The sequence below is a fragment of the Anabrus simplex genome, chromosome X (assembly GCF_040414725.1).
Source record: "Anabrus simplex isolate iqAnaSimp1 chromosome X, ASM4041472v1, whole genome shotgun sequence".
Taxonomy (NCBI): domain Eukaryota; kingdom Metazoa; phylum Arthropoda; class Insecta; order Orthoptera; family Tettigoniidae; genus Anabrus; species Anabrus simplex.
Window position 1 is genome coordinate 204,098,211 of NC_090279.1, and position 14,056 is coordinate 204,112,266.

A 14,056-nucleotide genomic window follows, 5' to 3' on the forward strand; every position below is an offset into this window, starting at 1 on the left:
GGCTTGTTGTGACGTACTCCCTTCCTTGCACTTTGCGACTCTCTGCAGTTTCATATTGTTTTGTATTATTTCTGATATAGATTTGATCTCTTCCTTCTGCTATTGCAGGTCTTCTTTTGACTGTGATATTAAGACATCCAATGTGAAGGGAGTACTTCTTCCTCCTTTCATTACGTTCCTTCACGACCCTTTCTCACTTTGATGGTCATCTTTACAATTTTCCTTGTTGATATGCATTGATGAGGATGCCCCTTTTTTTACCTTAACACAATGACAAAAGCTCCACTATCATCAGTTAACAAGACTGAAAAATATTTCAACGTTTGTGATGCTCGGCATTGACATGGAGAAAGCAACAAAAATCTAAATGATGAATATCTGTTATCATAGCTAGTACAGTAAAACAGTGTAAGACAAATGACTGGGAAATTTTATTTCGTACAACTTTCGTTATGATTGTAGTATTTATCGATACGACCACTATTAACAACAGTATTTGAAAATTAAATTTCAGGCATGCCCCTAAACTACCACTTCACTAGCATGAATAAAATTATTTATCGCCTAGATTGCAGTGCCTTATTCCCAGATGATGCGTACTGATTTTCATTAGATTCTGTTTATCATTCTCTCGTTATGCGTGTACATAATACATAAAATTAAAAATTGCATTTCCTTCTTACTATGGACACGACCAATACAGAAATACCATTCTTTTCTAATTCCGAGCAATGTACAGACAAAACTTATTTCATGTATATAGATTTCAGGAAGACGAGGTATCGTCCAGTAGACTGTAATTTCAAATAAATGCCAGCAGCTTCATTTTTATTGCTATTTCAGATTTAGTTAAATTTCAATATGTTGTAACGGCAAATCTCGTAATTTCAGATTTAAATTCACAGTAAATTAATTATATCATGTAGTAAAACCTTAAATAATCCTAAATTCAGGGTGACATCTAACCATCATATCCTTTTCTGAAAGCTGTATCATGGTATGTTGTCAAATCTATTACCCCACATCTTAAGAGATAATACACGAGCCAGGCTTTACCTAACTTACTTTTATGAATAACAGGCGCCCATTAATTACCAGAATAACCAAATATCTGTTTAATGTATATTAGTCTAATAGTGGTGATGAGAAGAGTTTATTGATGTTGAATAATAGTCAAAAACAATTTAATGTAAAGACAGGCAGAGACGATCATGTTAATCCACTACTCTATGGTCAATACGTTAGTTTGTTATACTGAACACCACAATGACCCCCTTAGTAGTATCACAACATTTATCATTAAATGAAGAGTTCTACAGGGACACTAAAATGGCAAAAGCACAACAGACCTAATGATCACAGCGCAAAGTTATGAAAAGTGACACCCCCTCCTTCTTGTAACCGAAGTTCTTCAGTGCACTAATTGGTGAGATGAGTGGCACTAGTGTGGAATTAGAATGTGACCTGAAGCTGGGTTGTCCAGTTGTGGACGACTGTTCGCATGCCACTGGAATCTGCATACAATTCACACTGTATTCCAGGGATGCACCCTTGCTACTCAAACCAGAAAATCTAAGAATAATTGGTCCCTTAGGGACACTAATTTTACTGTAGGCCTATGTATTGAGAAATAAAATGCCAAGAATATATAAATAACACAAAATTAATACCGAAACTGAATTAAACAGAAATTTGACATTGCACAAAAATTAGACACTAATTCAACATTTTTAACTTTTTAAGTGCCAAAGTAGTAACAATGGTAATCAGATCGTACTACCTCAAATAATATTTTTAATTGAATCGTAATGGTCCTTTCCACAGCCAAACAAGACATCTGACTTTCAACGTTTAGATTTTGCTACTACAGACTGAAGCACTTATCAATGTTGTGTTTCAATATCTTTCTCAAATTTCCCTTGAGAACGATGAGGATGTGGCAATTACACAAGAAACAAAGAATGTGAAGAAGCTGAGAATAAAAAGACATTTTGAGCTGCCAAGCTACGCAACACATTCCTGTCAGTTGTACTTATGTTCGAAATTAACATTAAGTTAAGGAGATAACGTACGTCTGGGCTACGGGGAGTGCAACACCTTTCCATTTCTATCAGGCACGAACTGCTCCTTACAAGTTTGAGAAGAAAAAATACCTTGGATAAGAAAAGCAATATTGATATTATGGAAAACGGTAAGTTAAGTAGCCCAAGAAACTCCAGATGTCCTAAATGTTCTCAGTTACCCTTGGTTTACGGGCAACAGAAGAATATTCAAGATTCTATTTCACCACAAATCAGTATCTTTAATAAAGGCCCATCCACAAGCAGAAAACCACTTTTGTTCATGAAGAGACTCCCCCATTATAAAAAATGCGATCAATACCGAAAAAATCCAGAGCTTGGATATAGTTTACTCTACACAGGATGGTCAGAAACAATATGAACCGGATATATGAGTGTCAGTGTGTTGGACATACAGATAAATAACTGAAAAAAAATAATTAAGATATCTCATGCCTTTGTCGCTTTATCAGCTGCAGAAGCCAGCCGACCAGACCGCACCGCGGGCAACCCCAGACGGGCCCCACAAGGCGGCGCCGCCAAATCTGCATGCGGCATATGACCGGCTTGAGTGTGCCAATAGAAGAAACATACTTCTCCAGGGGAGGGACTTGAACAAGGACCTCCCTGCCGATAGGCTCTGCCCACAGCAAGCGCGCTACGATGGCATTGACTGAAACCCACGGTGTGTTAGTGTTTGATGCTCACTCCTCAGCACGGCTCCCAAACCTGACCAAGCCACGTGCAGATTTAGCAACACCGCCTCATAAAGCTCACTTGAATTAGCCTGCGAAGCGATCTGATTGGCCAACTTCTGCAGATGATAAAATGACAACAGCACGAGATATTGATGCAATTTGTTCAAATTACATACAGTGTGACCAATGCTCTAATGCTCAAACTCTGTTCACGTTGTTTCCGACTACCCTGTATAATTTTTTTTTTTTTGCTAAGGGCTTTACATCGCTCCGACACAGATAGGTCTTATGGCGACAATGGGATAGGAAAGGCCTAGGAGTTGGAAGGAAACGGCCGTGGCCTTAATTAAGGTACAGCCCCAGCATTTGCCTGGTGTGAAAATGGGAAACCATGGAAAACCATCTTCAGGGCTACCGATAGTGGGATTCGAACCTACTATCTCCCGGATGCAAGCTCACAGCCGCACGCGGGGGCGCGCACGGCCAACTCGCCCGGTCCCTGCATAATTAACCAAGTGATAATGCGGAACTGAATCGTTTCAGTTGGTGCAGAAGTTTTGATTTTCACAACTCACTACATGATATCAGACAGCCTTGGTCACAGAAATTACTTAGGCCAGGCTCTGGATCGTGGAAATACTTCGTCTCTCATATCTTGTGATGTTAACCATGTATTGCAAGGGAATTCACGAAGTAGCGAAGCTCCTGGTTTGTGCAGGTCCAAGTTCTGTTACGCATAGCCTCTTGTGTAGAAATTCAGCCAGATCGTCTTCAGTTTTCTCTCCCTTTCTAACAGCTGTCCGTAGATGGCAGAGGAAATTTGCGTCTCAGATCTTTGATTATGAAGAACTCTCTGGTGAGTTCACAGACTAGACTCGAATGTGTGTATTCAGAGACCTTGAGAAAAGCCCCAGGAAGAATTTACTTAGTATAAACCTTATTTCTAATAAGGTCCTACTTTTTCCTATAAAAATAATTTTCAAATAGCTCTATATAGCTCAAATAGCACTGTGGGTCAGCGGTAATGTCAACCTCATGGATCCCAAGACAGCGGGTTCAAACCCGCCAGAAGTCGTCAGATTTTTTAAAAGACAGAAAAAAGTCAATTTTACACCATGTTGTACAATGCTGGCATGTAAAAGATCTCCGGTAACACATTTGTTTTGTTTTTCAAATAATGTCTAGGAATGAAGTCACTTTAATCATAGCAAAAACATTTTGCAGCTGTCAGTCTGTATAACACATAGTATTTATTGTAACCTACAGTGATGCACAAAAAACTAAAATATCACATTGTCAGTTATTTGAATAAATCTGAAATCACTGAAACACAACTATAATAATAATAATAATAATAATAATAATAATAATAATAATAATAATGTTTATTTTATAATGATTATAATAATAATGTTTGTCCAACTCTTATCCAGTTTCTCTACAGGGTCGGGTATGAGGTGACGATCTGTCGTGGCGGGTTTTTATGACTGGATGCCTTTCCTGATGTCAACCTTATCAGACGAGTTAATGAGTTTAAATGAACAACACAATACACGATAGTAGCAAGGGAGAGGATGAAACCTGGTGCCGGCACGTAGCCTACGCCTGTCAAATAGCACCAATGGGTCTGCTCAAGACTTAACGTCTACATCCGACAGACGAATCACCATCAACAGCGTCATATGCCCTCGCTTCATATGAGCACTGCAGAGAGGTTCGGAATCGTACACCACCACCTCCCCTACCCTGCCAGCCAACATTTGAATGGTGAAAATTTTTCAACCAACGGGACTCAAATCGGCTAACCATGGTGACAGACTGTTTAGACTTCAACGCCTAAACGTTCATGGCCACCAGGCAGACTAATAATAAATAATAGAACTGCATACAAATGTGCATTTAAACTGGCGTTTGTCACTAACACACACAAATGTGCATTTAAACTCGCGTTTGTCACTAACACACATGGAGGTGCATTTAAACTGGTGTTTGTCACTAACACTGTATCATAGTTCACATTTCACTATACTCTTCAGAGATCTTTCTTTGTTGGCACAATGTTAAGCGACATCTTTAACAAACTGAATGACACAACCTGCACACACAAGTTTGGTCCGGCTCATGAAAGTTAGCCTTTACGCATATCTGTGGTTGTAAGCATGCGCTACAAAATGGGTCAGTACATAACTAAGTTCTTGATTGGGTCCCATCAAGCCTCTGTCTATCATCAAATCTGTGGAACTCAACTCTTCACCTCTTTCCTACTTTAGCTTCCTATTCTTCTCGGTTGATTGCAGTTCACAGAGTACCTTGATGTCATTTATAGGGAAAAGGCTCTCTCACTGGCTCTTAGTCAAAATTTGAAGTTTTGAACCTGGATAGGCAGCAGGCTTTCACATTTTCAATCATGGATAGGTCTCTTGTTGTCAATTTTAGCTATACGAGGTCTAATCCGTAGGTAAAGATTGGTAGGATCTTTGCACTGAACAGTGTCTTTGCTGTTTGTAGTCTTCCTATTTCCTTGATTCTATAAATCGCTTTTACTGTAACTGTCATTCTTTCCTTTATATGTAGCCAGTACAAGGTGTTCATGGCTTGCAGTGTGATGCCCAAATACCTGCATGCACTTAAACTTGCCTGCTTTATAGAGAACCAGATTTTTCTTCAAATCCATCCTGGTTAGGATAAGTCATGATCTCAGATTAGCAGATCCAAAAATGAGCAAATTCCAAAATTACTGCATACGCTTAACTAAATTGTACAACATAACCTCAAATAATTACCATTTTGTTTCTGGAAAATAGGCCCTAATTTGAAGCTAGCCAAGTTGACTGACTGTAAGAAAAAAACTATTACATTATTAGTAGCCTATTCTTAAATTCAACTTTAAAAACTGATGAACACGTGTGAAGATACATTTACAACTAATAACAAAAAAGAAACCCTATGAACTTTCCTCAATATTAACAACATACTTAACCTATCATAAGATAGTTAAACATTCTTAAGTCATGGAACATTAAATATAACCTCACTCTCTTTTTCCCTTACAACGGAATGCAGGTGGGTCTATCAAGAAGTAAATGCAACAAAAAAAAAACAACAACATAAATACAGAAAAAGTCATCAACTACAGTTTCCAAGCTATTGTCTGGACTTCAATAACTTTAGAACAACATTCACATCGAAGCCATAGTTCTATTATCCTAACAGAAATACACGTTAAAAAATCCTTTCCACATAAAAATGAACTGCTATTTAAAATATATAACAAAATTTAAGGAAAAGACACAAAATTCGAGAGAAGATACCGTTTCCTAAGAATTCCTTTCAGTATATGGACTAAAATATTTGGGTTCCTAACCACCAAGTCAGAAATGTGACAAGCTGAGTAAAAGGTAAATGAAATCTCGGTCGTGAAAACAAAAACAAGTATTTTACCTGCATGGTGAAGCAGAATCTGATTCAATTGTCCTGAAGAAACAATCTTCAAAGCTCCAAAACTTGAAATTCTAATCCATGTGTGGCAACAAGAAGAGAAGTTACTTTCCTTGCATTTGTTAACAAAGGCACTACAGACCTGGATCAATATACATCAAACTGATATGAAAAATTACGATAGATATAATTCTTCTCGCGCAATTTTGTTCTAACAAAACAGTAATATGATGAATGTCAACCAAAACAGTACACAGCAATAACCTCCATTATTATCAACTTCAGATCACCTTATAAAGAACAATAAAAAAATCTGACACTGCCATTTATCGGCTGCCACCAATTTTCCTCAAATTGGAAACACTACAATGTAAAATACTCGATCACGTGGAGTAACCAAGATACACGTTGTTTCTATTAAATGTTACTGAACGTAAAAGGCTACCACAGCGAGAAGGGTACGGCGACTTCTCACACCGAATTCTGTATTTTTGTGAAATTATGAGTTACTAATATACACTTAGTTAGGATAAATACACACTGTGATTGCATGTAGGGTCAGTAACTGCCCGAAACAATGTTCCACTGTCTTAAATAAAGGTAAAATATCAAGCTCTGCACATCATCCGAGCAATGTGCAAGAATTCTTCTACAACACACAAACGTCTTACCTGTTTGTCGTCACTCTTGTTAGCTGTGGCATTAACTTCAGCGTCTTCTGAAGCTCCCAAATGCACTTTCGTAGTTTCCGACGAACTGTTCTCACCACTTTTACTACAACTTTTATCTGGTGCCTTGGGTTCGTTGCCTTGTTCAGGCCATGGTGCCATCTTGAATGTCAGGGCCTATATCTGATTGGCTACACGTAAAACATGCTGCCTCACGCATGCGTGTTCGAAACATTTACGTCGTCTACATCATAATATATGTTCATCACACATTTTCGACAGAACGTATTGTCTTGTTATTAATAAACATACGATATTCTGTAAGGTCAACACATTCCCACCCCGGAATATAGGTTACAGAATTGATCCAAGTCGAGGCTCGAGAGTAACGTCAAGGAAGTTTTAGCGATCCACAGAAGATATCTGCTTACTGTCATGATCGATATTTTTGATGCCGGTATAACAGGTCAAGACACACAAAGCATGTTGTATTTTTATTACATTGTTGTGCGAATTATAAAAATATGTATACAGTAAGTTACTGGAGTAAAACTGTTCGGAAAACAGGGTGATAGCCTACATATTTCCCATGCCGCTATATAGTACTAGCTAATCAATCTAATCACGTAGGCCTACCGCATGTTACATTCTCTGTGATTTGGGCATATGTGTCTAACCCTTGTTCCATTTATCTACGCTGTCCGGTATGAACTGAAATGAATCTTCTTAACGAGTTTGTACAACTGGATGTCCTTCCTGACATTAACCTCAGTTTTCTTTTAACGTCACACTAACACACTGAAATGAAATGGCGCATGACTTTTAGTGCCGGGAGTGTCCGAGGACATGTTCGGCTCACCAGGTGCAGGGGTGCAGGTCTTTTGATTTGACTCCCGTAGGCGACCTGCGCGTCGTGATGAGGATGAAATGATGCTGAAGACAACACATACACCCAGCCCCTATGCCAGAGAAAACCCTGCCGAGAATCGAACCCAGGACCCCTCTGACCAAAGGCCAGCACGCTAACCACGGACACCAACACATCGCCGGTTTTCGGCGATGCAAGGAGAGGAAAGATTTAGGATTGGTAAGGGAGCGTCCGTGGCCTTAATTAAGGTACAGTCCCAACATATGCCTCGTGTGAAAGCCAGGCAAATGCTGGAGGTGTATCTTAATTAAGACCATGGTCGCTAACATCCCAATCCTAGTCCTTTCCCATCCTTCCGAACAGCTTGCGTAGTATTTCTTCCTCTCCGGAAACCAAATTGGTCTTCAGGTAGGTATCTACTAGATCCGTTGACGAGTCAACGGGAGGCAGATAAGCTGGGTGCGCTTGCCGACCAACCGATAAGGGAAACTCACTGTACATGCATAGAATCTTCATTATTGACATTTATTCCTTTCAGCATTCAGTCTGCAAGCCTGTGTGAATTTACTAAATGTTGCCTGCCACAATCCTTAATTTGTAATTAGCTGTGTGGTCTCATGTATTTCTATACCTCTTATCTTTAAATCATTAGAAACCAAATATAACCATCATCGTCTTGGTCTCCCTCTACTTCTCTTACCTAGCATGGCTGAGTCCATTATTCTCCTAGGTAACCTACCTTCTCCATTCACCTCAAATGAACACATCACTGTAGCCGGTTTATGCGAACAGCTTCATCAATTGATTCCATTCCTAACTTACCCTTTATCTCCTCATCTGAAGTACCTTACTGTCAATGATCCACCTGTTTGTACCAGCAATCATTCTCGCTACTTCCATGGCTGTTACTTAACTTATGAATAAGATATCCTGAGTTCACCCAGCTGTAAAACAAAGTTGATTTGAAATCAGACCTGTGTAAAGATAGTTTCATCCAGGAGCTGACTTCCTTCTTACAGAATACTGTTGACTGCAACTGTGAGCTCACTGCATTGGCTTTGCTGCACCTTGATTTAGTCTCACTACACTAACATTCTGGGAGAACACACATTCTAAACACCATAATTAAAATGATCTACTTGTTCCAGGTTTGTTTTCCCAACATGACACTCAATTTTCTTAACTTTCTTCCCTAACATACTGACATCACCTTAGACTTAGAAAGGCTAATTTTCATACCATACTCATTGCTCCTACTTTCATGTTCCAAAATATTAAGACTTCAGGCTGTCTGCACGATCTGCCATAAAGACAAAGTCATTGGCATGGGCTGTCCAGGTCTATGGCTAAACGGTTAGTGTGCTGGCCTTTGGTCACAGGGGTCCCGGGTTCAATTCCCGGTAGGGCCAGAAATGTTAACCATCATTGGTTAATTCTGCTGGCACAGGGGCTGGGTGTATGCGTCGTCTTTATCATCATTTCATTCTCATCACAACACACAGGTCGTCTACGGGTGTCAAATCAAAAGACCTGCACCTAATGAGCCGAACATGTCCACGGACATTCCTGGCACTAAAAGCCATTTCATTGAGCATGGGCCAATCTGCTTACTACATTACCACCAAACTGAATCCTATCCTGTCACTTCATACCTTTTAGCAGACGATCCATGCAAACTATGGGCAACAAAGGTGAAAGTTTACAGCCATTGCCTAAACCTTGTAAGTAGCTTGAACCAAGAACTCATTCTACCATCAATTCTTACGTAGCTCAATTGTCAACATAAATACCTTTGATTGCTTTTAGTAATCTACCCTTAATCTCATCATCTCTGAGTACGACTAATATCTTTTCCCTCAGTACGCTGTCATATGCCTTCTCTAGATCTACGGAATATAAACATAACAGTCTATTCCTCTGGTAGAATTTTTCAGTTACGTAGCATATTGAAAGTCTGATCCTGACAGCCCCTCTGAAACAAAACTTGTTTTCATCTAACTTAACACGTTCACTGCCACCTTAATTAAACCCATACATTGCCCCAGGAGCCAATATGATTTTTTTTCTTCCTATTAGTTAGATTTAACATTACTAGTGAGGTTTTTACACGTATACGTGAAAAGTCATCCACGACACACGTGCGACATGGACTCTGAAGAACAACACGTCTCAGATACCGGTAGACACTCATATGCGTCATCGATATTCGTGTTACTAATATAGCATATTGACACTGCATTGGAACAAATTATGTTATATTGTTATATAATAACCATTCACACGAAGAATACCCTTCATAACTTATTTTTTATGATGCAGTAGTGAATGTTATTGTAGTCATTCGCATCAGTTATGGCACTAGTGGTAAATCCTAAAGCAAGGCTCTATGCAAAGTGCAGGATTTTCAAGAAACTGAGGATATTAATAATTGGAGTCAGTTCTTTTCCCCTTTTTATGGCACAATTTACATTGCTTTCTCATTGATTTGCCTTTTGCATTTTATTTTTTGTGTTGAAATTTGAAGGACCAGTCGAATTGTCACTGACACTTTCATACGTTATTACACCATGTTTAATAGCAACAGGTCATGAACCAATAAATCAAACAGGTAACTCGAACCTCACTTTGAGAGCCGTTACAGAAAAACAAAGCCCATATCACAGTGCTGACCAGTAAAGAAAAGGAATACACAATGAGGCATATGCACATCAACGGCATGTAGCGCATGAATGACATGGCGCACGTGCGATTCAGGCGGCAGCAACGAATGGATCTCAACCACTGACTGTATCCTCTCTTCCAAAATGCCAATGAACACCTTGCCCGTTATACCGATCAATAAAATCTCTCTCCAGTTGTTGCAATCCTCCTCGTTTCCTTGGTTATAGATTGGTGCTCTCACTGCTTTCGTCCAACTGTATGATCTTTTCTACTTTTAAAAACTCGACTAGAGCTTATTCGTCTACTAATATCTACTAATATCCTTCCACACCTGACACCTCGAAACATTCCTCTTAGTTAAGCAGTTCGTCTCCTTACTCTCAGGTCTTCCCAGCCCAAACCTTGTAACATTTTCGTAACGCTACGTTTTTGCCTATTGTCTGTTCCCTTCTTGTTCCTCTCTGCACGACTTGCTACGGGATAGAGTTGACCGTACAGCAAGCGACTCAACGCTGTGTGTTGGGCGACAGTAAATGACCTGACTAATAATGGGGAATGCTCCTGTGAAACGTCCCTGTAACTACGAGCATATGCTTGATAGTATATCATCAGCAGTTATTGCGTGCAATAACGTTCTCATACGGAAACGTGTGTGTAGATAAATTTTGTTAAAAGCCTGGAAAAGTACTGCATGTTGAACTACACCAGTGTCCAAAAGTTAATGTATAAGTTATGAGTAAGCAGGGCAACAGGAAATAGACCGCAAATCGCACGACATGCACCTACCAACCGTACGTGTTCGCTCTGTATAGGAAAGAAGTGTTCCCTGCTTTGCCTAGCAGTGTAACCGCAAGGTAAACACAGCCAGTGCCTGCACCTCGTATTCCCTCAATCGTGTTTGCCCTGTTATGGTCTGCGGAGTGTAGCCTCGGGGTGAACGTGACAACATAATGGCACGACGACGCCATTTGGACCCCGTTTTGCAGGGTAGAACACTCGGCCACCTGGAAGAAGGCCAGACACAGACTGAAGTCGCCATGTCCTTGAATGTGCCACAAAGTGTCATTTCCAGGCTTTGGAGACGATTTTGAAACACACGAGATGTTAGTCTTAGACCAGTACCAGGTCGACCAAGGGTAACAACCCCACAGCAGGACCGATATCTGGCCTTAACCGCCCGACGAAATTGTCGGCGGAGCTTGCAGCCGTCTCAGGGGTTGCCGTTTTGCCAGCAAACTGTGTACCGGAGGCTCAGAACAGCAGAGCTGTTTGTTCTATGTCCAGCAGTGTGCGTCCCGCTCACTCCAGCACAGAGACGGACCCGTTTACTGTGGAGTCGTCAACTTCGAAACTGGACCGTGAATGAATGGAGGCATGTGCTCTTCACAGATGAATCCCGCTTCAGTTTGCAGAACGATTCCCGTCGCACATTAATCTGGAGAGAACCAGGTAGTCGATACAACCATAGGAACATTGTGGAATGGGACCAGTATGGTGGTGGTGATGGTGGCATTAAGTTCAATGACCATACAGACCTGCACATCCGAGGAACACCATTAACGCTCAGAGATACAGGGATGAGGTACTGAGACCACACGTTTGACTCTTCAGAGGTGCGGTTGGTCCAGACATCCTCTTAATGGACTATAATGCCTGACCGCACCGCGCTGCTCTGGTGGATGAATTTCTGGCTGGGGAAGACATTCATCGCATGGACTGGCCAGCGAGGTCTGTGGATCTGAATCCTACAGAACATGCCTGGGATGCATTGGGGAGGCGACCTGCATCCCGTCAGCCTCCACCACAGACCCTCCAGGACCTTCGCATTGCCACTTCGGAGGAATGGAATAGACTGCCCCAAGAGCTCTTGATCAACTGATAGAGAGCATGCCACGTCGCTGCGAAGCATGTGTGGCCGTTAGGTGAAACCATACACCCTATTAACAGCATATTTTGTTGTGGAAGACACTGCCAAGTTTTGTTAGTTGTTGTCAAGTGTGTTCCTTAGCTATCAGAACCTTTCTGACAATGACTTTTAGACAAGTTGTGTGACAAATGGTGTGCGATTCAGCTTCCGTTTGTTCAGCAATCCGTCTGACATTCCTATCAGGCGTTATGGCCTCGTTTAGTGATTATGCTTAACTTTTGGACACTAGTGTATGAGCCCCTTAATACCATTAACCAGAGTGAAACAAAATCGCAGTGGACATCTTAGCTCAATAACCCTGCATAATTTGTGAATAACTAGATAGGATATACACCTACCTGGATACCTCGCAACTGTTGTCGACAGGGTAGCTTCTTGTGGTGCAGCCCAGGCCGGAGGTGTTTTCTGTAACGATTCCCCTTTGGCGATATTGTGTGCTTTTAAGTGCTGGATCATCCCAGAAGTATTTCAGCAGAACAAACAACGCAGTGGATTGTGCTATGTGGCATCTCTTCAAGATAATCCCATGTTCATGACTTACATTGTGTTTCAAACATAGTTTTAAAGTTGTCTCGTACAGTTAGACAAACACATTGCACCGTCATATACTGAAGTACCTAATTATGATGAAAATACTCTAACATTGTAAAGAATTATTTCCTTCGTCACCATAATGTTGGTAAACACAGGCACTAGTGAAATGGATATTGAATGCGGGGTATGATCAATTTATCTGATGTTTGAGTCATCAATCCATAGACTGGTTGATGCAGCCCTCCATGCCACCGTATCATGTGCTAACCTTTTCATTTCTACATTACTACATCCTATATATTCTCTAATCTGCTTGTCATATTCGTACCTTGGTCTACCCCTACCGTTCTTAAACACCTACACTTCCCTCAAAAACCAACTGTACAAGACCTGCATGTCTTAAGATGTGCCCTATCATTCTATCTCTTCTTCTGGTCAAATTTAATCTACCAATCTCACCTTCAACATTCTTCTGTAACACCACATTTCAAAAGCTTCTATTCTTTGTTTCTGATCTAGTTATCGCCCATGTTTCACTTCATTACAATGCCACGCTCCAAACGAAAGTCTTCTTTCTAATTCTTATATCAATGTTCGAGGTGAACAAATTTCTTTTCATAAGAAAGGCTTTCCTTACTTGTGCTAGTATGCATTTTATGTCCTCTTTACTTCTACCATCATTAGTTATTTTACTACCCAAGTAACAATAGACTTCTACTTCCTTTAAGACTTCATTTTCTAATCTAATATTTCCTGCAACACCTGACCTTGTTCGACGGCACTCCATTACTTTTGCTTTGGACTTATTTATTTTCATCTTGTATACCTTTCCCAAGACTCTGTCCATACTATTCAACAATTTCTGCAGATCTTTTGCAGTCAGATAAAACAATATCCTCAGCAAATCTGAGGGTTTTGATTTCCTCTCCTTGAACTTTGATACCCTTTCCAAATTCCTCTCTGATTTCCTTTATTGCCTGTTCTATGTAAATACTGAAAAGGAGAGGGGACAAACTGCAGCCTTGCCTCACTCCTTTCTGGATTGCTGCCTCTTTTCCAAAGCCCTCGATTCTGATCACTGCAGACTGATTTTTGTATAGATTGTAGATAATTCTCCTTTCTCAGTATCTGATCCCAACTAACTTCAGAATCTCAAACAGCTTAGTCGAATCAATATTATCGAATGCCTTTTCTAGATCTAC

General features: G+C 40.4%; 1 protein-coding gene across 10 annotated transcripts in view; it reads right to left on the reverse strand.

The window, feature by feature from the left end:
* tyf (twenty-four) overlaps positions 1-7,249 on the reverse strand; it is a 486,874-nt gene extending 479,625 nt beyond the window's left edge. For all 10 annotated transcript variants that reach the window (XM_067158829.2, XM_067158820.2, XM_067158825.2 and 7 more), the window contains exon 1: positions 6,868-7,249. In XM_067158829.2, coding sequence (XP_067014930.2) covers positions 6,868-7,026 — 159 coding nt within the window. In that variant the 5' untranslated portion in view covers positions 7,027-7,249. The remainder of the gene's footprint in view (positions 1-6,867) is intronic.
* Positions 7,250-14,056: the final 6,807 nt, after the last annotated feature.